The sequence below is a fragment of the Bos javanicus genome, chromosome 24, assembly GCF_032452875.1.
Source record: "Bos javanicus breed banteng chromosome 24, ARS-OSU_banteng_1.0, whole genome shotgun sequence".
Taxonomy (NCBI): Eukaryota; Metazoa; Chordata; class Mammalia; order Artiodactyla; family Bovidae; genus Bos; species Bos javanicus.
Window position 1 is genome coordinate 35128224 of NC_083891.1, and position 26119 is coordinate 35154342.

Below are 26119 nucleotides of genomic sequence, written 5' to 3' on the forward strand. Positions count from 1 at the left end.
GAGCGGATATTTCATTTCTCCCAATTGATCTACAGCTAGTGGCACCTGTAGGCTGAAACCAACTTTAAAACCATGGGACAGAAGAGCCCACATAATGCAGTCGGTAAATTTCACGGCAGAAAAGGCAGAGGATGGATCTTCGAGGCTGAAAGGGAGAGGTAGCCAATGGAGAGTAACTAGTACAGTGAACATCATCTCATTTGACCCTGAAAAGTGAATTACTCTAGGAAGTAAATATTAGAAACATGAATTCTTTTCATTGTGAGAGTAGTTCATAAGAGAGCGGATTTAAAAAATTTTTACTTGCTTATGTTTGAGAAGGTCCTTTTGGGTTAACTGGAAATTTTCTTAAATATACCAGAAATAAACCTGGCTGTCCTTAGACCAGTCTTTGAACTCTGTGTGCTGCAGCCTGTATTTTTAATTGAGATGAGGAATAGGCAGCGTTCATTTTTAAAAGCTGATAAAATTGTTCTCTTTCTCCTTCATATGTTTACTGTTACATTCGAGAGAGCATATGGTGGGAAGGGAAAGTGAGAAAAAGGGAAACGAACTATGTGGGTACCTGTTAGCTATTATGCGTTTTTCTCTTTTAAATTCTCATCCCAATAAAGCTATTTGCCAAGTTATATAGCAAACCAGGGCTCAGAAATCTTCAAAATTAAAGCACATTTGATCTGGAGAAGGTGAAAATAAGGAGCTGTTATAACTCCATTCTCACTGTATTACTTATCTGTAAGTATAGCGGTACATTAGGACTTGAAGAAATAATTCAGTGGCAGCGTGTTTTCTTTGGGTTATCTCGTTCAGTGGTGATTGCCATAAGTTTCTGTCAGTGGCTCTTATCTTTCGCTCTGTTTAAGATCAGAGGGGAAGAAGAAAAAAACGTTTGTGTGCCTACTATTTCTGTTAACCTAGAACTAAGTATAAAAGTCAACCAATTTAATTTTAAACTCTTCTCTGAAATCCTTCTAGCAGAGATGCTATTGAACAGCTTTCAGTTGCCAAATATGATGAATATTTTGCATTTATATTTTATTTTTCTTTTTCTGTTGCATTTGACACTGAGCACTGCATCCTCCTTAAAATTCTAAGAACTCTCATATTCTCATTATTTCTTGCCTTTTTTCTTTCTGCCTCTGGATTTTATTTTCAGTCCTCTTTGCGGGCTCTCCTTCTGCTTCCCCCTCCCCTTAATTGTTAAATGTTTCTCAAAGTACTTCTGATCTTGGCTTTCTTCCCGTTTTCTGTAATTAATCTCATGTGTGATCAGCTTATTTCTCTGAGCTTTAGACCTGAATCCTTTCTTTCTCTCTGAGTGGACTTCTTTTCCTGCACAACTTTCAGACACCTCAACCTAGGCCAAAGCCGAACTCAGCCTTTCTCTCTCCATCCTCTCCCCAGTAATTGTTTTTGTCACACATCTTTTGCTATTCTGTTCTTATTTCTAATCGGTTGCTGGATCATAAATTCTGCCTTCTGATTGATGCAGTAATTCATTTCCTCTTCATTTCTACAGCTTCTTCCTTACATTGGACCTGTGTACTCTTTTTTGCCTGGGCTGTCTATTAATTGGTTTTTCTTTGTCTAGAATTTCTCTGCTATCTAATGTATTCCCCTTCCTTTTTTACTGAAGTGATATTTCTAAAATGCCAACACTCTGTCATTTTCCCTTTTAAAAAGTGTTTACAGGTTAAAGTGCCCGACTCCTCTTCTGCATACAAGGAAATAGTCCCACTTGCCTTTTCAGCTGTAATGTGACTCAGTCTCCCTGTTATGTTCTGTCCCCTGGATGTGATTTCTCCCCATTATCCAATCATATTTTCTTTGTCTCTCTACTTTCAGACTCATTCATTTTGACCAAAATGCATTCATTCTTTCACTTCCTCTGCTTGGTAAATACTTCTCTTACTACACGTCTCATCTTAAACATACCATCTTCCTGGCAGATGAGGTCTGTCTTCTTTGCTTGTGCAGGACACCTTATGTGTAATTTTATTTATATCTACCACATCATAATGTTTTGTGTATATGTCTTTGAGTTATTGTAGGTTCTTTTCCCCCTCCTATTCCCTGTGTCCCACTATTTAACTATTAGCTTTACGAGAACTGGGACCAAATCTTTTGAATTTTTATATTACTAGTGCCAACCACAGCACCTGACATATTAGCGTTAGAAGGAAATGCTTGTTGAGTTGATAAAAATTTCAGACAAAAGGGAAAAAGATAAGATTGGATCAGATAATTCTCTTGTGAACAGCTATAAAATGGTAATATACACTTGATATTTTGAAATTCTCTATGAATATTCTTATTAAAGTGAGTTTTTGTTGTTTTTAATTAAAGCAGGAAAATTTGCAGAAAACAATTTATAAGCTGGAAGAACAGTTACATAATGAAATGCAATTAAAAGATGAAATGGAGCAGAAGTGCAGGTGAGAATATGCTTTACATTTTTCCCATTAAAAGTTGCATAGCAAATGCCTGTTTGCATTCTAAATCCCTAAAAGTGGATGGGAGTAAGGCAGGGATGTAAAGATTGCCACTGATATACATCCAGTGCACTATTCACTTAACACCTGATTTACTCATTTTCTTTCCCATTTTAATTAGCTGACAGGGAAAATTAGTTTACATTAAATAAGATACTTTCTAAAATGTAAATGTTGTTAAAGATTAAAATTCACTAAATTTAAAAAATTCACTAAGTTTTTGATGCAAACACTCTTAATTTCCACTTTGCTTCTCTAGAACAGTATTTTTTCAGAATTTTCTTGTCCTGTGAGTCTAAATTTAATGAGCTAATATATTTATGAAAATATAAAATGATCAAGAAAATTTAAAATAGCCTAGCATAATGCTGAGTTACTTATTACAAACTTTAACATTTTATAGTTAGTGGATAGTATTGAATAAATAAAAAGTAGGTAATATGGAGATGAAGTACTCAAAAAATGGAATTGGTAAGACTGGCAATTTTGTGACTAGGGGAGAAGAAACTAGTAAACTGCTCACTGCCTATAGATTAAATGGTGAAGCTTTTAATACAGGCTTTTTTTTAGAAAAGCACTTTAATCCTGAACACAGGATTTGTAAGGAATTTCTGGGTGTAAAACATAGAAATAAGGAGAAGGAAATGGATAAATATTATTATATAAAGATTGAACAGTTTGTATAATTAAAGCTAGAAGGCAAATGACAAATTAGTGATAGTGATGGTGGTAGGGATCAATTTAATGAAGAAATTAAGAATGGCCAAAGTGGCCAATAATTATACGAAAATGAGTGCATGTGTGGTGGGGAGGGAGGTGGTGACCTCAAATAGGTTTGGGTAGGTTAAGAGAGTCTAAATCTTAGAAGACTCTATTTTTGAAAAGATAAGAAAGTTGGAATTTATCCTAAGGGTGATTGAAAGGCATTCAGTTCATTTCAGTTCAGTTGCTCAGTTGTGTTGCAGTGACCCCATGGACTGCAGCACACCAGGCTTCTCTGTCCATCACCAACGCCCGGAGCTTGCTCAGATTCATGTCTGTTGAGTCAATGATGCCATCCAACCATCTCATCTTATGTTGTCCCCTTCTCCTCCTGCCTTCAATCTTTCCCAGCATCAGGGTCTTTTCCAATGAGTCAGTTCTTCACATCAGGTGGCCAAAATATTGGAATTTCAGCTTTACATCAGTCCTTCCAAAGAATATTCAGGACTGATTTCCTTTAGGATTGACTGGTTTGATCTCTCTAAAGCATTAAAAGTTATTAAACTTAAAGGAAAACAAAAGATCAAATTTGCTTTTTAAAAAGAACTTTCTGGTTAATAAGGCAGCACTTGATGTTTATTCACTAAGTGAGAATGAGGGAGGAAGATGAGTCAGGGAGAATTCCTAGGTGGGGTCCTTGTTTGGGGATAGCAGAAGAACAGCAGATTGGTACTGTGGCAGGGTTGTGGGGCAGAGGAAATAAGTTTAGCTTTGGACATGCTGAATGAAGTATTTGGTGAGACATCCAAGTGAAGCATTGTGTATACAGATTTGAAGCTCAGAAATGTGTTTAGAGCCCAAAGTATGAATTGTGATGGAGATGATACACCTTCAGTTTATCTCAAATTTTTGCCCAAGTTGCCAGGTTTGCTTTGTATATGCCACCTTTCCTTTCATTTACTTAATCTTGCATTAAAGTTTAAATAATTGATCTTTGTTTAGTAGCAAGTATTGCCTGAGGAATTCAGGGCTCCTTAACCTAGAATCCTTGAACCTCTCCTAAAGTATCCATGCATGGAATTTAAGGTCCTTAAACTTGGGGGAGAATAGTGAGTGTAACCTTTAACTGAAATTCACCTTATTCTTTATGAACATAGTGATCTGCAAGTATTAGCAGTAGCTGTGAATTTTTTTACCAGTAGAAATCACACAAATATTTTCCTAGAATGCAAATATTATGTCCAAATTCCATTTATGCTTATTACTACTTAAAAATTCTGCTGCTAGATTGTGTCATTTAATATATTAATAAAACATGTATGTTAGTGAATCATACTGTTTTAAAAAGTTCATGACTGTATTTCACAGTTTCTTTTAATCCTATGTATTTTATGCTTTAAAAATATTTTTGTAAAAAAATGCTATATGCTTCACCAGACTGACTTCAGAAGGGTCCACAGCATACACACAAAAAAGGTTAAGAAATCTTAGCTAAATGGAAAAGTAAGGAATGTGGTGTTTCACCCCAGGCAGTAAAAAGTAGATGTATTTCTAATCTGTATTGCTTTTACTTTTTACAGAACGTCAAACATAAAACTAGACAAGATAATGAAAGAATTGGACGAAGAGGTACTTTTTGTTTTCTCATCAGAAGTTGTCCTTTTTGAGAGTTTTTCCCTCTTCCAGATTGTTTTGTTTTCTAAGAATGTTTTATCTGTACTTGATAGGTTGCAGTATAGAACAGGACCAAAGAATCATGATGAAAGCCTCACTTTGCAGCTACAAGTTCAAGTGAAATTAGATTATGCTTTAGTTTCTTTTGTGTGGTTTTATTCTAGAACCGTGCTCAAATTTTAGTACATGAATTTCAATTTAGTGGTTCTTAATAGTTGAAAAGAGAGAAAGGAGCAGGAGATGAGAAGTTGAGTCTAGAACTGTAGCAGAAAGAGACAAATAGGAAAGAAAGAAGAATACAGCTTCAAAAGGACTTACATTAACATAATTTCATATGATCAAATGGGAATTATATGAATCTTGGAATCATTTTTTTCCGTGTCACTTAGCAAGAACTTGTTACTATCAGGGAAACACTGCATAAACATTTTGTGATTCAGATGTTCTTTTGCAAGTATATAGCACATTTTTATTCCTTTTGGTTACCTTGTAAGTATCTTTCCAGAGTCCTTCCTCTCATTGTTTACATCCTGTGTCCTTTTTAGATTTAATCTTTCTGATGATTTTTGTGCTGTCTTAATTTTCTCCTAAAGAACAGCATATGTCAGTGATGGTGGGTTTTTTGTTTTTTTCCCCCCATATTCATAGCCACAGATAAACATAGTCTGGACAGATTTATGTAATATTTTACCAAGTTGCCATTAGTCAATATGGACTTGGCCTGGCACTGTAGTATTTGACACTAAATGTTTAAGAAATCCTTTTTGCATATCCTCCACTTTTTGTTTCATTTCTAGAACACAGATAAAAAACAAATATGCTAGGTTTAAGTTACTCAGTTTTCTAAATTCAAGGTAAAGAGGGAAATATTAATTATAAAATTAAAATCGTCCTGCTTCTGAAAAGATGGAGTGAAAGTCCTTTCCCCTATTTTTCCCTCTAAATACAGCTTAAAAACCCTGTGCATTAAACAAAAGCAAACAAAAAAAAATTAAAAAGATTGGGAAAAATGGAGGGAAGACAAACCAGCTAGAATACTTGAACCTCCAAAATGATACATTAATAAGTACTCTGGGTTTTTTGGGTTTTTGTTTGCTTGCAATGTGTATTCCATACTGGGTACTGGAGAAGCCAGCAGTCTGAGAACACCAACAAGCACAGGTGGAAAAAGCCACTCTCTTAAGTAGAGGACCAGGAAAGCAGCAGGCTAGCAAATCAGAAAACTTAAGAGTCACTGCTCTGTTCACCAAACACAACATAGAAAATGTAACCCCATCCCCACCAGCAGAAACAGATTTGGGAGCTCAGACTTCCAGCCCCATGACCAGGAAGGTCCACTGGAGGGACTTGCATCTCTGCTGGGCAGTGATGAGCCTTCCTGGCCTCCCCCCGCAACCTGCAACACACACACAGATAGTGTTATTGGAGACCATATGGGGAATCTCATCTTCCACTTCTCGCAGTTAGCAAGGCCCCCTTCGTGCTCCCTGTTGTGTTGGTGTCAGAAGAGGCCTTGTAGAGAGTTCACACTTTGGACACTGAAAAAATGAGTGCCTTCCCCCGCATTGCAGTGTCTGTGGGGGTTGTATAGGCAGCAGTGACCAGGTACCCTCCCGCCTTCATGGTACCATCCAAGGAAGCCTAGTGGGGTGCCAGAACTCCCCTTTCCACCAGTGGTGAAGAGGATCATCTCCCTCCCCAAACTCGTGTGTCATTGAAGACCAAGTGGAAAAACCTAGATTTCTACCTCCATTTGAGAGAAATGAGGCAGCACTTCCATCATCCCACCAGAACAGTGACAGGAGAGGCCTGCTAAAACAGAAAACCTTTTAAAATTCCCCATATTGTAAGGTAATACCCAGGATGTCCAGATTTCATTAGAAAATCACTCATAATAGCCAGAATTAGGAATTTCTCAAATGGAATGAGAAAAGACAATAACAGATGCCAACAGTGAGATAACACAGATGTTTAAATTACCTGACACAGATTTGAAAGAATCATCATGTTTCAGTGAGCAACTACAAATACACCTGAAACAGATGAAAAATATAAATTAGAAAGTGTTCACAAAGACATAAAAGATGTAAAGTAGAACCAACAAAAAGTTAAAAATACCTGAAATAAAAATCTCAGGGGATGGGCTCAGCAGCTCAGTGAAGGATAACAAGGAAAAGAGTCTGGTAACTTGAAGATGGATAGAAATTACCTACTCTGAATAACAGAAAAAGTGACAGAGCCTCAGTGACCGCTGGGGCTATAGCAGAAAGGTTGTTATATTGTGTTTTCGGAATTGCTAAAAAGAGCGAAGAGGGCCGGAAGCAGTGATGGCTGAAAATTCCACAAGTGTGGAGAAAGACGTGAACCTGTAAACAAAAGATAAATGCCTACAAGAAACTGAGTGAACTACAAAAAGGATAAACCCAAAGATATCCACACTAAGACAGACAATAGATTTATGAAAACTAACATCAAAGAAGAAATCTTAAATGCAGCAAATGACATTTCCCTAAAGGGGAAGAACAGTGCAAATGACAGATTTCTTATCAGAAACCATGGAGAACAAAGGAAATGCTACTGCTTTTTTTGAGGGCTGGAAAAAAAAAAAAGAGCTGTTGACTGAGAATTCTGCATCCAGTGAAAACATCCTAGAAGAGAACCACAGTGTTCTCAGATGAAGAAAAACCAAGAGAAATTGTCACCAGCACACCATCCCTAAAATAATTGCTAAAGGAAATTCTCTAAATAGAAAGGAAGTAATTAAGAAATCTTGAAATACCAGGAAAGAAGAAACAACAATGGAGAGTAAAACTATGGATGAACAGTTGAAGTGGAAATTTCAGCGTTGTCCCATGTGGTTCTCCATATGTGTAGAAGAAATTTTTAGACAATTATAAATAGGTATCAGGAGAGCTAACATGTTACACTTTAATCAAACTGGTCATAATCCAATACTAGTAATATAATGTAATACCTGGAGCAGCCACTGATAAGAATTACAGAGAGAGACACTTAAAAACACTAGATAAAGCAAGTGGAATTCTAAAAAAATTTTCAGGTAACCTACAGAAAGACAAAAAACAGAACACAATAGAAACAAAATGGGAGCCTTTAATATATCAGTAATTATATTAAATGTAAATTAAATTCAGCAGCAATTAAAACATTGTCAGAGAAAATTTTTTTAAATAACCTACCCATATCAGTTCAGTCGCTCAGTCGTGTCCGACTCTTTGCGACCCCATGAATCACAGCACGCCAGGCCTCCCTGTCCATCACCAACTCCAAGAGTTCACTCAGACTCAAGTCCATCGAGTCATTGATGCCATCCAGCCATCTCATCCTCTGTCATCCCCTTCTTCTCCTGCCCCCAATCCCTCCCAGCATCAGAGTCTTTTCCAATGAGTCAACTCTTCGCATGAGGTGGCCAAAGTACTGGAGTTTCAGCTTCAGCATCATTCCCTCCAAAGAAATCCCAGGGCTGATCTCCTTCAGAATGGACTGGTTGGATCTCCTTGCAGTCCAAGGGACTCTCAAGAGTCTTCTCCAACACCACAGTTCAAAAGCATCAATTCTTCGGCGCTCAGCCTTCTTCACAGTCCAACTCTCACATCCGTACATGACCACAGGAAAAACCATATCCTGGACTAGACGGACCTTTGTTGGCAAAGTAACGTCTCTGCTTTTGAATATGCTATCTAGGTTGATCATAACTTGCCTTCCAAGGAGTAAGCGTCTTGTAATTTCATGGCTGCAGTCACCATCTGCAGTGATTTTGGAGCCCCCCAAAATAAAGTCTGACACTGTTTCCACTGTTTCCCCATCTATTTCCCATGAAGTGATGGGACCTACCCATATGCTGTCTACCAGAAACTATTATAATGTAACAATATAGACAACTTTAAGGTAAGAAGATGGAAAAATACTTCTTGTAAGCATTAGCAAAAAGAAGGCAGCGGTGGCAGTATTGAAATCAGATAAAGTAGACTTCAGGGCAAATAAAATTATCACTGGTGGAGGGACATTGCAGAATGACAAAAAATGTCAGTCCTCTGAGAAGATATAGCATTCCTAAATTTGTATTCACCAAACAGAAGAGCTACCAAATATGTGAAGCAAAAGCTGATAAAACTGAAAGGAGAATAGATAAATCTGTGATACTGTTGAAGACTTTTTAAATACCACTCTCTAGACAGAGAATCAGCAAATGTATCGAACTCAGCCACATCAGCCAATGGGATCTATTCAATATTTGTAGAACCCTCAGCCTAACAAGAGCAAAGGACACATTCTTTTCAAGTACTCAAGGCATATGTACCAAGATAGACCATATACCAAGCAAACTTCTACAGATATCGAAGAATTAAAGTCATAAACAGAGTGTTCTCTGACCAAAATGTTGCCAAGCTAGAATGAATAGCAGAAAAGTATCAGACAGCTCTACAAACACATGGAAACTAAACAAAACAGTTCTAAATAATGCATAGGTAAACTGAAGAGAGTCTCGAAATGAAAAAATATATTACAATGTTAATTATATGTCATAAAGTTATGGGTCTTCCTCCTCTTCAAAATATTTCAGCAATGAAAATGAAGATAAACATCAAAATTTGTGGGATGCAGCTAACATAGTGCTCTAAGAGAAATGTGTGCATTGAAACATTTACATTAGAAAAGATGACTGTATAGCCAAGGGAACTATAGTCAATATCTTGTAATAACCTATAATGGAAAGTGACTTCAAAAATAATACACGTGTACATGTATAACTGAATCATCTTGCTGTGCACCTGAAATGTAAGTCAACCATACTTCAATAAAATATTAAGAAAAAAAAGAAAAGATGAACTGTCTCAAATCAGTCATCTAAGCTCCTGCCTCAGGAACCTAGAAAAAGAAGAGCAAAATAAACTGAAAGCAAAGAGAAGGAAGGAAAAATAAGGAGCAGAAATCAGTGGAATTGGAAACAGGAAAACAAAGTCAATGATAAAACCCAGCTGTTTGGAAAGATCAAAAAATTGACAAACCTCTAGCAAGATTGTCAAAGGAAGGATGACACAAATGATCTGTATCAGGAATGAGGCAGGGCATATTCCTACAGACTCTTACGGATATATTAAAAAAATTCTTAAGGAAATAATACAGTTCTAAACACTGAAGTGTGAAATTTAGGTGAAATGGACGAATTCCTCCAAAAATACAGGCTACCACAACTCACACAATGTGAAATACATTATATGAATATCCCTATATAACTATTAGGGGGAATTCATAATTTAAAAGCTCCTCCAAAGGTAATCTTGAGGACCAGATGGTTTTACTAGAGGAAGCTACCAAGTGTTTTAAGAAGACGTAACACCGATTCTATACTCTCTTCTAGAAAATGTAAATGAAAGAACATTCCCCAGTGGATTTTATGGGGCTAGAATGACCAAGATACCAAAAGCAAGTGAAGACAGTACTGCAAAGAAACTGTGGATCAGTTACCCTCAATTATGGCCAACTCATTTTTGACGAAGGTGCAGAAACAATTCAGTGGAGAAAGGATAGACTTTTTAGCAAATGGTACTGGGGCAATGAGGTATTCATAGGCCAAGATATGAACCTCAACCGAAGTCTTACATCTTAGGCAAATATTAACTTAAAACAGACATAGATTTAAAGAGGAACATAAAAAATATAAAACTTCTAGGGAAAAAATATAGGGGAAAATCCTTGGGACTTAACAGCTTGGTGAAGAGTTACACATTACACCACAAACGTGATCCATATAAGGAAGACAATTCAATAAGTTGGACTTTGTCAAAACTAACAGTGCTTGCTCTGTGAAAGACTCTGATAAGAGGATGACATGATAAGCTGTAGACTGGGAAAACGAACCATTGTTATACACAATAACTTGGATGGATCGCAGAGATACTTGTTGAATGTAAAAAGCTAATCTCAAAAGATCCCTACTGTATGATTCCATTAAGATAACATTTTAAAAATGACAGAATTATGCAGATGGAAGACCTCCTGTTACTGGTTGCCAGGGATGTCGATGGTGGGAGAAGTGCAGGGTGCATGTGGCTATAAGTAGTGACTGGAGGGAGATCACTGTGCTGATGAAGCAGTTCTGTATCTTGGTTGTGGTGGTAGTTCTGTGAATCTGCACATGAGATAAAATGACATCAAACTACACATGATGTATATCAGTATCAGTTTCCTGATTTGGTTATTGTGCCATTGTTAAATATAATGTATTCTTAGGGGAAACTGAGTGGAAGGGTACATGTACTTACTGTCTGTGGAACTTCTGAAACGTAGAATCATTTCAAATTTTCAAAATGAAAAGATAAAATGTTAAATCTTATAATTGAAAGGATTTTGGATGGTCTCTGTCAAATTTTACTGTATCTCTCTGGCAGCATCTTACTTAAAAGATGGGTTTCACTTATAGATGGGAAAGCCCAGAAAAACACATCCTGTAAAAGGTTTGTCCAATGTGGAGTCTTAAAGATAAAAATATAGCATTAAATGCAAGATATGCTGATAGTGGTAACGCAGAAGCAGAAGATAAGGTTTTTTTTCTTAAGTTGTAGAGTTTGGAGTGTTTTTTTTTCTTTACCTCTCCTCTCCCCTAAGTTTCATTTTCTAAAGTGTCTTTTTCATTACTTTCTATTATACATTAAGTAGGTACATGCATACATAGCACATCTTAGGAAAGATAAAGAGACTGGAAAAGAAATTAAGGGAGACCTCATATAGGGACTGGTGAAGTTAAACCACAAACAAAAACCTTTGGTATCATTTGAGTTTTTTACCATTTAATTATCAAATAATAATATCAGTTGTTATCTGATCCCTTGTGTATTTCATTTCTTAAATTTAGGATTGTAAATAAGCCAAAATATTGGTATTATTTGTGTTCACGTTAAACTGATACAATGACCTTCAATCTGACACGATTAATAGGGTTGTTTTTATGTTCATGGATTTTTTTTTTAATCTCTGAAAATTTTATATATCTAGTTAAAATTGCTGTTTTCTTCTAAGGCAAGCTAATTCTACTGTAGATATTGTTATTAGGAAATACTGTGTGATTTTGAAGCCAAAATATCTATCTTATTTAATTGTGTACTTTTTAAAAAAGAACTGAGTATTCCCTTGAAGAAATGAGGAGTATTAATTGTACTGGTTAACTTTTCTCATAATTTCAGGGGAATCAAAGAAGAAATCTAGAATCTACAGTATCTCAGATTGAGAAGGAGAAAATGTTGCTACAGCACAGAATTAATGAATACCAAAGAAAAGCAGAACAGGAAAATGAGAAGAGGAGGAATGTAGAAAATGAAGGTAAATTGTTGCTTTTCCTTTGAAAAACACTAAAATTTCTAACATTGTCTTGAGGTCTTTATCTTTAGGTTGTCTTAAATTTAGTGCCTGTGATATAGTTTTGAAGACTCAGTCCTAAGCCCCCTCATGAGCTAATACCCAATGCCCAAAATAAATTTATAACATATTTAAAGACAGTAGAATGTTATAGCTAGGGTAGTGATTTTTACCCTTGTGTGTGTATTGGAATCTCTTGGGAAACTTTAAAGAATATTAATACCTAAACTCCAGAAGTTCTAATTTAATTCACCTAGACATGTAGACTGGGCATTGGTGTATTTAATAAGCTCTCTCAGCACTTCTAACAAGTAGCCACGTTTGAGAACTACCAAACTAGAATTTTATGTGTCTTGATATTAGTGATACAAATTTAAAATAGTTTTCTACATCCTTTGATCCAGTTATTTCACTTCTAGTAATTTATGTCACATACACTTGTGCAAATGCATACTGATACATAAACAAAGTTATTAATTTTAGAGTTGTTTAAATTGCAAAAATTATGAGCAATGTAAATGTAATCCATGATATAATAAACTTTAGTGTATATGGTAGAGTACTATGTATTTTATAAGAATAAAGCATTTCTTTATAAACTAAGAATCTCTAAAATGTATCTTAAAAAAAATACTAATTGTTTAAAAGAAAATGGCATATTTACATATGCTTAAGTGCATATATATGTATGTATATATGTGTGTGTGTATATATATATAGATATGCATGTGAAAACACACATTTGTGCTCTCATATATTCAGGTATGGATACACAGACTATCTGAGGAAGGATGTGCAAGAAGTTAGTAATAGTAGTTGCTGAGGAGGAGAGCCTGAAGGGCTGGAAAACAGTGTGCTGGGAGAAAGACTCATGTCTGTACTGTATACCATTTGGTACCTTTTAAATTTTGAATCATTTTGAAAGTAATTGAAGTAAGCAAAGATTTGTACTTTCAAAAACAGAGAATATTAAAATTAGCTTTGTATCAGGACTCCCCTGTAGTGGTCCAGTGATTAAGACTGTGCTTCCAAGGCAAGGGTGGGTTTAGTCCCTGGTTGGGGAACTGAAATTCCACATGCCATGCAGCATGGCCCCCTCAAAAAAGAATACAGTAAAAAAGAAATAATACCTATGTCATTTCACTAATAGGTTAACCTTTATCAAAAGGATAGAAGAATTTGAAATGTAACAGTGGATACAAATCTGTTTTTGCATTGTGTATTATAAAATAGTACTCTACTTTTAAATAAATTTAAAATGTAAGTAATTCCAAGATGAAATTTAGAGCTAATATAACTGACTTCTATGGCCTAAGACCAAGTTTCCTTTTTTTTTTTTAAAAGGGTTTTGTATATTTCCTCAATGAAAACTTACATGTTATTCCTTCATTTTCTAGTTTCTACATTAAAGGATCAGTTGGAAGACTTAAAGAAAGTCAGCCAGAATTCACAGCTTGCTAATGAGAAGCTGGCACAATTACAAAAGCAGGTAAGTTTTTGGAATGAGATTTTAAATTTAAATTAAAATAAATTTGCGTTTTGGTTAAAAAAAACAAACAAACAATTTTCTTGCTTTCTTTTTAAATTAGCTAGAAGAAGCCAATGACTTACTTAGGACAGAATCAGACACAGCGGTTAGATTAAGGAAGAGTCACACAGAGATGAGCAAATCCATCACTCAGCTAGAGTCCCTAAACAGAGAACTGCAGGAGAGAAATAGAATTTTAGAGAATTCCAAGTCACAAATGGACAAAGATTATTACCAACTACAGGCTGTATTAGAAGCTGAACGAAGAGACAGAGGTCATGATTCTGAGAAGATTGGAGACCTACAAGGTAATATTTTTTCTTATTGTGGTAAAACAGACATTAAAACTTACTGTTTTGACTATTTGTAGTTGTGTAATTCAGTGGCATAAAGTACATTCGTGTGTTGTGTAACCATCACTACTGTCCATCTCCAGAACTTTTTTATCTTCCCTAACTAAAAGGTTGTACTCAGTAACTGCCCATTTCCCACTCCCCCAACAGCCCCTGGTAACCACCCTTCTACTTATGTCTCAGTGAATTTGACTGCCTCATAGAAGTGGTACCTCAGTATTTGTCCTTTTGTGTCTTAGTAATTTTTAAGTGTAAGGTAAAATATTTTTGATCATATTGTCCTGTATAGTACACGTGTAACTGATATAATATTGTACATCAAGTATACGTCAATAAAAAAAAGAAAATGACCTTGGTAATACTGGAAATGGTTAGCATTCTTTCTCTTTCAGGAGAATTTGTATCAAATTGTAATTTCTTCCCTCTCTCAGGTACCCTTTTGATGGAGGTAATGTGGTTATTTCCAGTCTTACAGGCAGATTACTGAAACCTTAATTTTTAAAAATGTCCAATTCACAGAAGTCTTACTCAAAATGGAACTAATCCAGGTAGAGAGGATTATTACTATTAAAACCCGGGATTCTTCATGCATTGTTGGTAGAAACAGAAACTAAACAGCAGGAAGAGAATCCCACTGCAAATAAAAAGTTCAGTATTTGGAAAGGTTAGAACCAGAGATATCAGCAGTCTTTCTGAGTCGAAAAGGAAAAAGATGGAATATAACTAACAGCGAATAAAGAAATACTTTCGTCACAGTAATAAAATCAGTTTGTTTTCAACAGGATGCCTGGCTTTAACCATTTCTCACTTTTTTTCCCCCTATTTTCTATTTGTGTAAGCAATAGCATCCATACTACCTAATCAAAACAGACATGCATGGAAGTTGCCAGATCTTTCAGGGAAAAGTAGGGGGTGGGGTAGTGCCTTTTAACCTAAGTCACAGGATGGGAACATAGTTTGGAGTCTCCTGGGACTTGATGATTAGCTCTGATTCTGTGGAGAGAGGTCAGGGTCAGTTTTTGGACTTTGGAAACAGAAATTAGGGTCTCCCATTGGTTCTCAGCTGAGGAGTGTTGCACAATCTTATTTCTCAGGGACTAGGCTTAAAATAGATCTGAATACAACCAAGAAAGTATCCTCATTAAATGTATTAGAAAAGCCTCATATGCCACATCCTTAAATTGCTTCTCTAGGCCTTCTTATATACAGCTTATTAGCTGTGTGCATGTCACTTCGTCTGCCTTCTTTATCTGTAAACCAAGGAGATTGGGTGACTCCTATAAATTCTTGCAATTCGAAAATTCTTTGAGTTAGTGATTTTCCAGATACTACTGAGCTTTGAAGTGCTTGCTTTAAGGAAGAGACCATCATTATGTGTTTATCAACAGTGGTTTTAACTGACTGTATAGATATTGGTGAAGTTAAGGAAGATTCATAGCATGACTTATCATTAATGTGTATCATTTTTCAATGCTTCCTTGAAGGTTTATTTTTTGATTTACATGTGAATCAAAGCTCATACACATTAAAAAATGTGCAGAATTTATATGAGCCTCAACATACATATAAAAAGTACATTGTGGTAAAACACACACACACATGCACACATAAAATTTTTACATTAACTTTTTATGGTTTTTAAGACATTTTAGATCCCTCAGTATAGATCTTACAGTTTGGGAGGCTGGTCTTGTGGTAAAGTGATGGTTATTTGCTAGTTGAATGCTCTCCATGTACATTGATGAGCAGAAGCTTCTTCATGTGTGTGGGAAATGACTTCCCAAACATAATTGGACATTATATTCTTTAAGTTTTGTGGGCCACGTGTGACCACTGTTACATGTTTTTCTTTTTTTACTGCTTACAACCCTTTAAAAATGGAAAAAAAAAAACATGCTTAGCTTCATGTCATATATCATAGTGTAATGTACTTTTGTTTTTAACTGTTACACAGGTATTTGGAAATCGTGTAACCATTTTTCTTGGTATGTTTTTGGATTTGACTTTTGGAAATAGTAGATCAGTTTTCTAATCTAACCAGATTTTTAAGATTCCATTTATTTTTTGTCTCTTTGATTTGCCAAATTCATATAGAAGATAATCACTATGACTGTAGTTTTTTTTCATTGCCCCCTTGTATTTCTAACTGCTTTCGTATATTTTTTTTTATTGAGGTGAAATTCATATAATCTAAAGTTAACCATTTGAGAGAGTACAATTCAGTGGCATTCAGTACATTCATAGTCTAGTTCCAAAACATTTCCATTAACCCAGAGGAAAACTTTGTGCCCATTCAGCTGTCCTTCCCTTGTATGCCCCTAGCAACCACTCATCTGTTCTGTATTTCTGAATTTACCTGGTGTGGATATTTCATATAAATGACCTCATATAATTTGTGACCTTTAGTTCAGGCTTCTTTCATTTAGCATATTTTTAAGATTGGTTGATGTTGTACCTTGTATCAGTACTTCATTCATTTATGGCTGGGTAATATCCTGTAGTATGTATATATATATATTCCATATTTCGTTTAGCTCTTCATCTGTTGATGGACATTTGAGTTTTGACTTGTTTCACCTGTTGACTGTTATGAATAGCACTGTTGTGAAATTCAGGTACAAGTATTTATTGAAATACTTGGCTTTCAAATCTTTTGGATACCTAGGAGTAGAATTGCTGGGTCACGTGGTAATGCTAGGTTTGATTTTGAGGCACTTCCAGACTATTTTCCATAACAGCCACATCTCATTTTATATTTCCACCAGCATTGTTCATCATTTTAAGTTTCCTCCAGCATTGTCTCATTGTGGTTTTAACTTTAATTTTCCTAGTGAGTAATTAGTTGAGCAATCTTTTCATGTGCTCATTGGCTATTTGTATATTCTTTTTGGAAAGATGTCTGTGCATGTCCTTTGTGCATTTATTTTTTTGTCTTTTTGTTGTTGACTTTTAAAGAGTCCAGGTAAGTCCTTATCAGGTATATGATTTGCTAATATTTACACCTCTTTTGTAGTTTGTCATTTCATTTTTCTTAATAATGTCCTTTGATGTACAAAAGTTAATTTTTATGAAGTCCAGTTTAAAATACGTTGCTTACGCTTTTGGTGTCATATCTCATAATACATTGCCAAATTCAGGATCATGAAGATTTACTCCTGTGTTTTCTGTAAGTTGTATAGTTTTAGCATTTATATTTAGGTCTTTGACTAACTTGAGGGCTTCCCAAATGGCACTAGTGGTAAAGAACCAGCCAGTAACATACTGTTTGGGTCACTGTAACTTTATAGTAAGTTTTGAAATTGCAAGTTTGGGTTCTTCAGTTTCATTGTTCTTTTTCAGTACTGTTGTAGCTATTCCAAAATGCAAGTAATAAATAAATTTACTACTTGGAGATTTAAAGCATTTTTTTAATATTAATGATCATGCTGGGGGAAAAAGGCTTTCTCTCTCAGTGACTATGATTTGAACTTTTTTCTCACTTGACAGCTCGAATTACATCTTTACAAGAGGAGGTGAAGCATCTCAAACATAATCTTGAAAGAGTGGAAGGAGAAAGAAAAGAGGCTCAAGACATGCTTAATCATTCAGAAAAGGTAAATGATTTAATGTATACCAATTATGAGATAGTGTTACTGATTACCAGATATTATAAGGTGATTTTCTAAGAGACCATTCGTTCCTAATCTTTATATGTTTACATTTCTGAAAATTTTTATGGTTGGTTGGTGTGTGATGTATGTGGGTCTTATTTTGAGCTTTTTAGAGTGTTACTTACTTGTTTTTATCCTCGAAGGGTATTAGATATCTGATCATCACAAATTGCGTTGGTTTGGAGATACCTCTCCATATAGAATTTCCCCCCATTTTTTATACACGGGAAAGATGAAAATATTGAACGTTACCGATTATGAAGAAGGAGAACAAAGGATTAGTATATAGTACTGTGTGTGCTCTTTCCATTTTGTTGGTAAGAGTTAGCAATAGAGTAAAGAGTGTACAAAGTATTGGCCTTTACCTGTGGAATTTTATCCTCTGTCCCTACCTTGCTAAGAAAAGGATTAAATAGGTAATATGCAGATTTAGCATACCTCCCTGAAATGTTGTAGGTTTACTAGATCCTCAGGTAAATGATCAGAAAATCTACCACTTACCTTGTCCTTTGGACATGTTTTGTGACATTCAGAATAGTTTTTTGATGTCTAAGTTTGGATTTAATTTGGAAAAAGGATGAAAGAAGAAGAGCAGAAGCACCCAAATAGGAATGGAATACATGTTGATTTAGTTGTCAGAGCAAGATAAACCTAGGTGTAAATGCAAATGTAAATAGAGATTAGTTTTTTAAATGGTAGCAAAAAATTTTAAATGACCTGAAGAATTGTCCTGTTCTTTTCTGATATTCTCAGTGAACCCTCCTGAATATAATAGAAATCTGCCTTGCCATCAGCCATGGCTAATGATTCGCATGGGAAGGGAGGGTGGAGGACACAGGTGATATTTTGTTTTTAGTTATATGTGCTTATTGTGATTTTCAAAGATATTATAGATAGTGTGAAGTGCACAAGAAATATAAACATAAAATTATGTTCTGAGTAAAAGTATTTAAGTACATGTAGTGTAATATTTCAAGCCAATGTGATTCATATATTATCTCTTAAGAGATAAAATTAATGTAAGATTTAACGATTTGCTTTTTGCACAGCGTAGTACTTGACTCCCATTCTCATTTTACAGGAAAAGAATAACTTAGAAATAGATTTAAACTACAAGCTTAAATCATTACAGCAACGATTAGAACAAGAGGTAAATGAACATAAAGTAACCAAAGCTCGTTTAACTGACAAACATCAATCTATTGAAGAGGCAAAGTCTGTTGCAATGTGTGGTAAGTGTCAATTTTAATATTTTCTATGTGCTTAGTTTTTAAATAATTACAATAAAAATTTTTGATTTTGATCAAATTTCATTGTGTAGTAGTTTAAACTCTTGGACATTATAAGTGATGATCTGGGAAAGGGGAGCCTTCCTTTTTTTCATTTTTGAACCTTCCTTTTCTTAAAATAAGTTTCACCTGCTGGTTCCCTTACTCCACCATGCTCTGTTCCCTAACTACCCTCCTCTCCCTGAAAAAGTCAGTGTATTCTCATTTCTCCCAGTTTTTCAGCCCCTTCCTTTGTTTTCTTTGAGATGCATTCTGAAACTCATTGTCTGTTGATTCACCTTTCTTGCTTTGTACCTTCAACTCTGTTATTTCTTTGTATTTCCACTGAATTATGCCTCTAAATGCAACCCTCAATCAGACCAGCCAGCTGCTTTTCATTGCTTCAGCTAGTTCTTTAGATGGGTGTTTTCTCAGTGCATTGTCCTCAGCCTCAAGTGAGCTGTTGTTTTTATATATGTCACTCATCAACTCCTTCCCCTAAATTTTTCTTCTCTAGCTTCCTATGCCATGTCTTTATCACTTCGCTTTTAGGTGAACATTCTCCTATTTCAAAATGAAACTGTGAAGTCACAGACTTGAACTCCTCAGAATCTAATTCTCTGATTTGGTCAAGCTGTCCTGCTCCTTTACCATCTTCATTATCATCTTTCTCATCTTAGCAGAGCGTGATCCTTTACCTATACTCAGATCCAGTCTCTTATCTCACCTTAATTACTTTTTCTTTCCTTTATTCTCAACCTTTTTCCTCCACTGAATCCCTTCCTGTTGTTAACATGTATAAATCTTTCTCATCTGTTTAAAAAAAAAAAAAGGACAAACCATTGCAGCAACCTGTGGTCCTTCCTAATTGCCACTATTTTATTCCGCCCCTTTATAGCCAGATTTCTAAAAAGATGTCTTCCTTTTCTTCACCTTCTACTCACTTCTTAACCTATTGTAAGCTGAAGTGTCACCTGGCACCTTAAATTCAGTTTATTCAAGAGATAAACTTGTGATCTTATCTGTCAAACCTGCTCTTCCCGCTATTCTTACTGTATTGGTTAATGATTATCTTGTTTTTATGAGCCCAGGCTTGTAATCAGACAAATCTACTTTGCCTTTTAGCTTCTCTTATGACTCTTTCAAAAAATTAGATGGGGAAAATGCACTAAAGTGCCTGTACACAGAAAGCTTTTAATAAGTGGGAAATATCATGGCTATGGATGATAGTGACATTCAACATCCAAGCTGGAAATCTGGGAGTTATTCAAAAAACCCCATTCTGGTGGTTTCTATTTTGTCACCTAGACAAGACAGCCTGAAAGTGAGATAGCAGACATATTAAATTTGAATCCTGATGGTGCAACTCAAGAGTTTCAGGACCCTAATAAATTAACCTCTAGAACCTTAGTTCTTTGATGTTAATCAAGAAAGGAACCTCACTATAGACTGGTATCTTCTGATAGTAATTAAGTATTACACTATCATGGAATCTTTTATATGCATTGTAAAAATTGTTTATATCACAGCCTTAAGCCTCTTGAAACTTTTACGAAACAGTGCTAGGTATACATTAATAACCACAACCTTATTTATTCTTTTTTTTTTTTTTACTTTTGTCTGAACTACCTCCATTTTTCTCCTTATACACTCCACTTGTTTTCCAGCTGTACTTCCACCTTCTGGTCTGAAAATGGCAGTAAATAGTCTCTCATATCTTTGGGCAAGTGTTGGATTTGGAAGTATTTGTTACATTTTTATGACTCTCTTCCTTTAAATATCCCACTATACAAGTAATTCATAATGTTAGAATTTCAGTAATGAATAGCTCTAAAAGATCCCAGGATGTTAACAGTAGGGGTTTTTGACACCTAGGTGTCTTATGCAGCCCATGAAAGTGAAAGTATTAAAGTAGTCTTTTTCGTTAAATGTGTATTTGTAACTTTTTCTTTCACAGAGATGGAAAAAAAGCTGAAGGAGGAGAGAGACGCTCGAGAGAAGGCTGAAAATAGGGTTGTTCAGATTGAGAAGCAGTGCTCTATGCTAGATGTTGATCTGAAGCAATCTCAGCAGAAGCTGGAGCATTTGATTGAAAATAAAGACAGGATGGAGGATGAAGTAAGAAAAACAATTCTGACTTTCATCTTATAAAGGAAAAAATCATTGTTATGATGAAAAAGTCAGTATAATTTAAACATGGTGGAGATTTGAATAAAATTACCTACATATGTCTGTGTTCACAGCTATAAGGTACGGAATAAGATAGTTCTGGGCTTGACCTCCGTGGAACTTGCAATCCAAGGGGAAAGACAGATATTAACATTGTCATGACAAGCATAACATACTTAAAAAGGACATACCAAGTTAGGAGTATCAGGGCTAATCATGTTCAGGAGGTTAATGGAGACGTCACTAAGGGTTTGACATTTAAGAGCTGAAGAAGGAATAAATGAAGAGGGGAAGACGAAGAATAACCTGTGCAAGCACTGTGCAGTTATGGAGAGTGTATCACACTGGAAGGTCTGAGGAGTACGGTTGGATTCAGAGAATGGCGAGGGACAGCGCCAGAAAAGTAACAACAGATCATGAAGGAAATTGTAACCAGTGTAAGAATTTGGAGCATTTTAGTCCTTAGGCCCAACAAGTACTTGATAAATATTTATTGAATTGAATTCAATATATGTTCAATTTTGGGGGTAAACTTTGCAGGGCTGTAGATTAGAGCACAAACATTTCTGAATGAACTAATAAGTACCATTTAGGAATGTCCCTCCAAAAGTAACTTTTATACTCACCTTCTCCTCCAGAATTTCCATACAGGTACCATATAAAGAAGCCAGATTTTTTTTTTCCCTCCAAGATTTCATATCTGAAATTTGGGAATTAATTTGATTTAACACTAAATTCTGCAGTAATAAATGCATAAAACAGTGGAGACTCTTTAGAATACAGATATTTTCTGTTTGTATAAGGAAATAGTGTACTTGAGGTTAATAGTATACTTGAGGTTTGATTAGTATTCATTCAAATAATGTCTAATAAATTATTAAACAGATTTACGATCCCAATAATTTTTCTCATTCATAGGTTAAGAATCTAACGCTGCAGCTGGAGCAGGAATCAAACAAGCGACTTTTGTTACAAAATGAATTGAAGACTCAAGCATTTGAGGCAGACAATTTAAAAGGTTTAGAAAAGCAGATGAAACAGGAAATAAATACTTTATTGGAAGCAAAGAGATTATTGGAATTTGAATTAGCTCAGCTTACAAAGTAAGTCTCAGAAATAACATTCTTGAGTTCTTTTTTGTGTGTGTTCAGCATTTGCTTATGTGTTTGATATTTTATATGTGTATAGATTATGTACTTAGAGTTTGTGAAATGAAGATTTAGGAAAAAACGTTCAGGAAAAATAAAAGAATTTATTTGCAAAGGTTTGCAAGGGAGCTCAGGCTTTGGAAAGGCAGACTTAAAAAAAAATACAGTTATTAAAGGGGTAAAAAAGACATGATCAGGACTATTGACTTTACAATAAGTCTGTTTATGGTAGAAAAACAGTTTTTTTATATGATTTCCATATCCACAAAAATTATCTGTCATCACACTAGAATTACAAACATCAGGAATAACCTTTTTATTAAGGATTTAGTACCTTACAGAAAATATTCAAGTTTTCTTTACTTTAGAGACTAGAATTAGACATGATGACCCTGTGTGTGTTTGTTTCTTTGGTTCATCTCAGAATGCAGTGTCCTTTTTCTCTGTTCTTGAGATGTGATGTGTCTGCTTATTTGAAACAGAGACACAGCAAGGTGTCACTGTGACTTTCAGAATTTGTGTAAGGACATGCTTCAGAGATTTAATGTCAAAGATGGGGTTGCCTTAAGCCAAGTGATGGGATTTTATTTCCTCCAAATTTATGTTACATTCACTTGCCAGCTTCATGTACAACACAGTAACTCTTGTGTAGAATTGTCTCTCAATTTTGTTGACTTTATGTTGGTGAAATTCTTTTCCCCTTTAGAGCCACTGTTTTCACCAAATAAGGTGTTTTATAATTTTCTTCTCCCACAGTAACTTGCACTCAACATTCAACTAATAATTTCTATCAACCATATGCTGAAAGTAAAAAGCTTTTACCATCTAATATGAAAACCCAGCCGCTGCAGACAGAATTGTTCATTGTTGAATAGCTGTGTGTTGGGTGGCATTGTGTATCTTGACTTTTTGAGTCCTTTTCTCTCTGTGAGCGGTATATATATTTACATATATGTATTCTGTATATGTACATCTCTCTTTATGTTGTCAGCTGTTGTTATTGCCTCCCTTCTTATTCCATATCTGAGTATTTATTTCCACCCCACCCTTGTGCTTAATTAACCATAAAATATAGTACTAAATTTTTCCTATCATTTATTTAATATGTTCATGTTTTTAATAGTCTACTTACTGCATAAGACATTTTAAATGTACCCTAAGAAAGCTGTTCTCTACAAAAATTTACCAAAATAATATCATTTTACTTTTGCATTTAGATTCATCCACAGTTAATATTCTCCTGAAAGTGAACTTCAGTAGAAAATAGTTCCCTCTACTTTTCATAGTATCATTTTACAAGGAGCAAAATGGCACCAGACAGTGTGTCCTAACCGGATATAACTAGTTAAGTAATACTGAATAACAAAGTATGATTTGTTTTAAACAGAGGTTATTTTAGTAAACCTTTTTGTTTTAGCAACTTTAAGAAGCAAAGAATAATATAAAGTCTAGTAAAGTAGGAGCATTTGTTTACTGCTTTCTCTTTCATCTGAAGACAGTACAGAGGGAATGAAGGGCAGATGCGGGAGCTGCAGGATCAGCTGGAAGCGGAGCAGTATTTCTCGGTGAGAATCACTTTTATCATGTAGACTGTTTCCAAAGCTGACTTAACAAGGGGTTTAGATGTTTAATGTGAACTGTGATTCTTTTTCAAATGACTATGAAGTAGTTTTCTCCCATTGTATATCCCCCTCTCTGCATGTCATTTCTGAATCTGTGTTGGTAGTCTAAGTTATAAAGAAATGACTGTTTTTGTGCAAATATTTCCAGAATTGCTTTCAAACTGGAGCTACTTAGAAGAGTCTGTTGAGAGTTCTGTCTGCCTGGTACCAAGTCTGGTGTGTTAGAGTGCCAGTATTACCATGTGTGGTTCACGTGTGCACATCACAGTGGCCTTCGTACATGTGTATGTAGCTCTCGCTGCATATAGTTGTGGGTATAACTAATGTTCAAGAACTTTTTCCTGTTTTGGCTCTGTGTGCACTTTATGAATCTGTTATGCTTTTTCTCCATAAAAATCATTTTATTTTGTTACTACAAGCCAGGTTATTTTCATTACTACTATCGATAAGCATTTATAGCTATTGCTTTGAGGCTTTATTGAAAACTCTGAATTTTTGGTTGCCAAGCTTGTGCCCTTACATTTCAGTTTGACATTTAGCTGCTCCGTTTCTGTTTCACTGGCAAGCCACCTTTACTATGGCCTTTAAGCAGTGTAATTAAATACACACAGTTTGAGTTGCACTGCTGAATATGCCCAAGAAACCAAGTATGAACAATATTGGAAGTAATGGTTTCCTCAGTAAAAAATCTGGGTATTGTTAGAGCTCTATGGAATTTCATGCAGTTGCGAGCTTCATGCTAATAAACTTGGTGGCTTTTCCATTTTTTGTCTGTTTCTTCTTGGCTTATTATACAATCCCTGGAATATGTTTTTAAATTTTTAAAAAAAAAATTCAAGATTGTTGAAAACCTTTTCCCTGAATGTAAATTAGCCTTCATTTTTTCAGTGTGTGGGGTGACTTCGACACAGTGGTCTATAATATCAAGCATACCTTCCTGTCCGTAGGCTTCCACAGGATAATCTTTCAGTGCCTCCATATTTGGGGATGGATGTCCAAGTGATTTGTGGTGGTTCTTATGGATTCTTGATTTTTGCCTTTATAAAACAATAAAAACTATTAACTGTCTTTAGTTTTGGTTTATTCTGTTGCTTGTGAGGACTGGGTTAGATGTTGCTAAATTTGATAAGTTATTATGAGCTGAATTTAAGATTTTCTTTAGTTTTGGCTTTCAGATCAGGTTATTTTTATTTCTTCATTGATTCCACATATAAATTTCAGTAATTGAAGTTGGAGAAATGAGAATCTGATTACTAAAGGCAGAATGGACTATTTCATTTTAGAAATTGTAAACAAACCAGAGCTAGCCATCATTTTTCTTTCAATTGCATTCTTGTAGAAATGCATTTTTCCCCTAGAGGAGTGCTGTTTCTCAGAGGGATAATTAAGTATACAGTGTAAAAGTCATACTCCACAGCTGTTTGCTGGTCCTCACTATTTTTTCCTTATCTTTTAAACTAAAAAGTGTTGTTAAAAAAAAAACAAATTGACTTCACAATTGGAAGTTTACTCTATAACCTCCGCATCTATTACTATGAAATAAAACAGCAATGAATATTCATGTGTAAGACTTTGTATAGATATATATTTTTACTTGTCTTTGGTAAATACTTCAGAGTGGAGTTGTTAGATCATATGTTAATTGTTTAACTTTATAAAGAACTACCAAATTGTTTTTTAACCCCATCAGTACACTTATTCTTATCACTTGTTTTGCAGACACTTTATAAAACCCAGGTAAAGGAACTTAAGGAAGAAATTGAAGAAAAAAACAGAGAAAACTTAAAGAAAATACAGGAACTACAAAGTGAAAAGTATGTCTATTTTACTTTAGAACAATAATCAGTCCTACAGCAAAGATTTCTTAACTTTTAAGTGTAAACATAGAGAGTAGATGTGTCTTTATTCTTATGGCAGTGGAATAACAAATCTTACTGGCCCAATTCAGAACAAATCAAACTAAATTTTGACTAAAATTTGCCTTTATGGTGAAGAAATAATTTGGTACTTTAACACTATAGCAGTTGTACAGAGATTCACTAAATTATGACAGTAAATTGTTTTCAGAGGTCTCTCAATCTTCAAACATCTGTTTGTATATAAATAGTTCATGTAGTATTTGCAAATTATAATTCTTAT

The 26119-nt window shown here is 35.0% G+C and overlaps 1 protein-coding gene across 3 annotated transcripts in view; it reads left to right on the forward strand.

Moving 5' to 3' along the window:
• Positions 1–26119, forward strand: part of ROCK1 (Rho associated coiled-coil containing protein kinase 1) — a 124723-nt gene that overhangs the window by 79175 nt on the left and 19429 nt on the right. For 2 of the 3 annotated variants that reach the window (XM_061399800.1, XM_061399802.1), the window contains 11 exons: positions 2347–2435; positions 4775–4823; positions 12071–12206; positions 13640–13731; positions 13832–14078; positions 17610–17716; positions 18855–19005; positions 20999–21159; positions 22129–22313; positions 23854–23923; positions 25700–25794. In XM_061399800.1, the coding sequence (XP_061255784.1) occupies positions 2347–2435; positions 4775–4823; positions 12071–12206; positions 13640–13731; positions 13832–14078; positions 17610–17716; positions 18855–19005; positions 20999–21159; positions 22129–22313; positions 23854–23923; positions 25700–25794 (1382 nt within the window). The remainder of the gene's footprint in view (positions 1–2346; positions 2436–4774; positions 4824–12070; positions 12207–13639; positions 13732–13831; positions 14079–17609; positions 17717–18854; positions 19006–20998; positions 21160–22128; positions 22314–23853; positions 23924–25699; positions 25795–26119) is intronic. The other variant, XM_061399801.1, reaches the window with a different exon arrangement.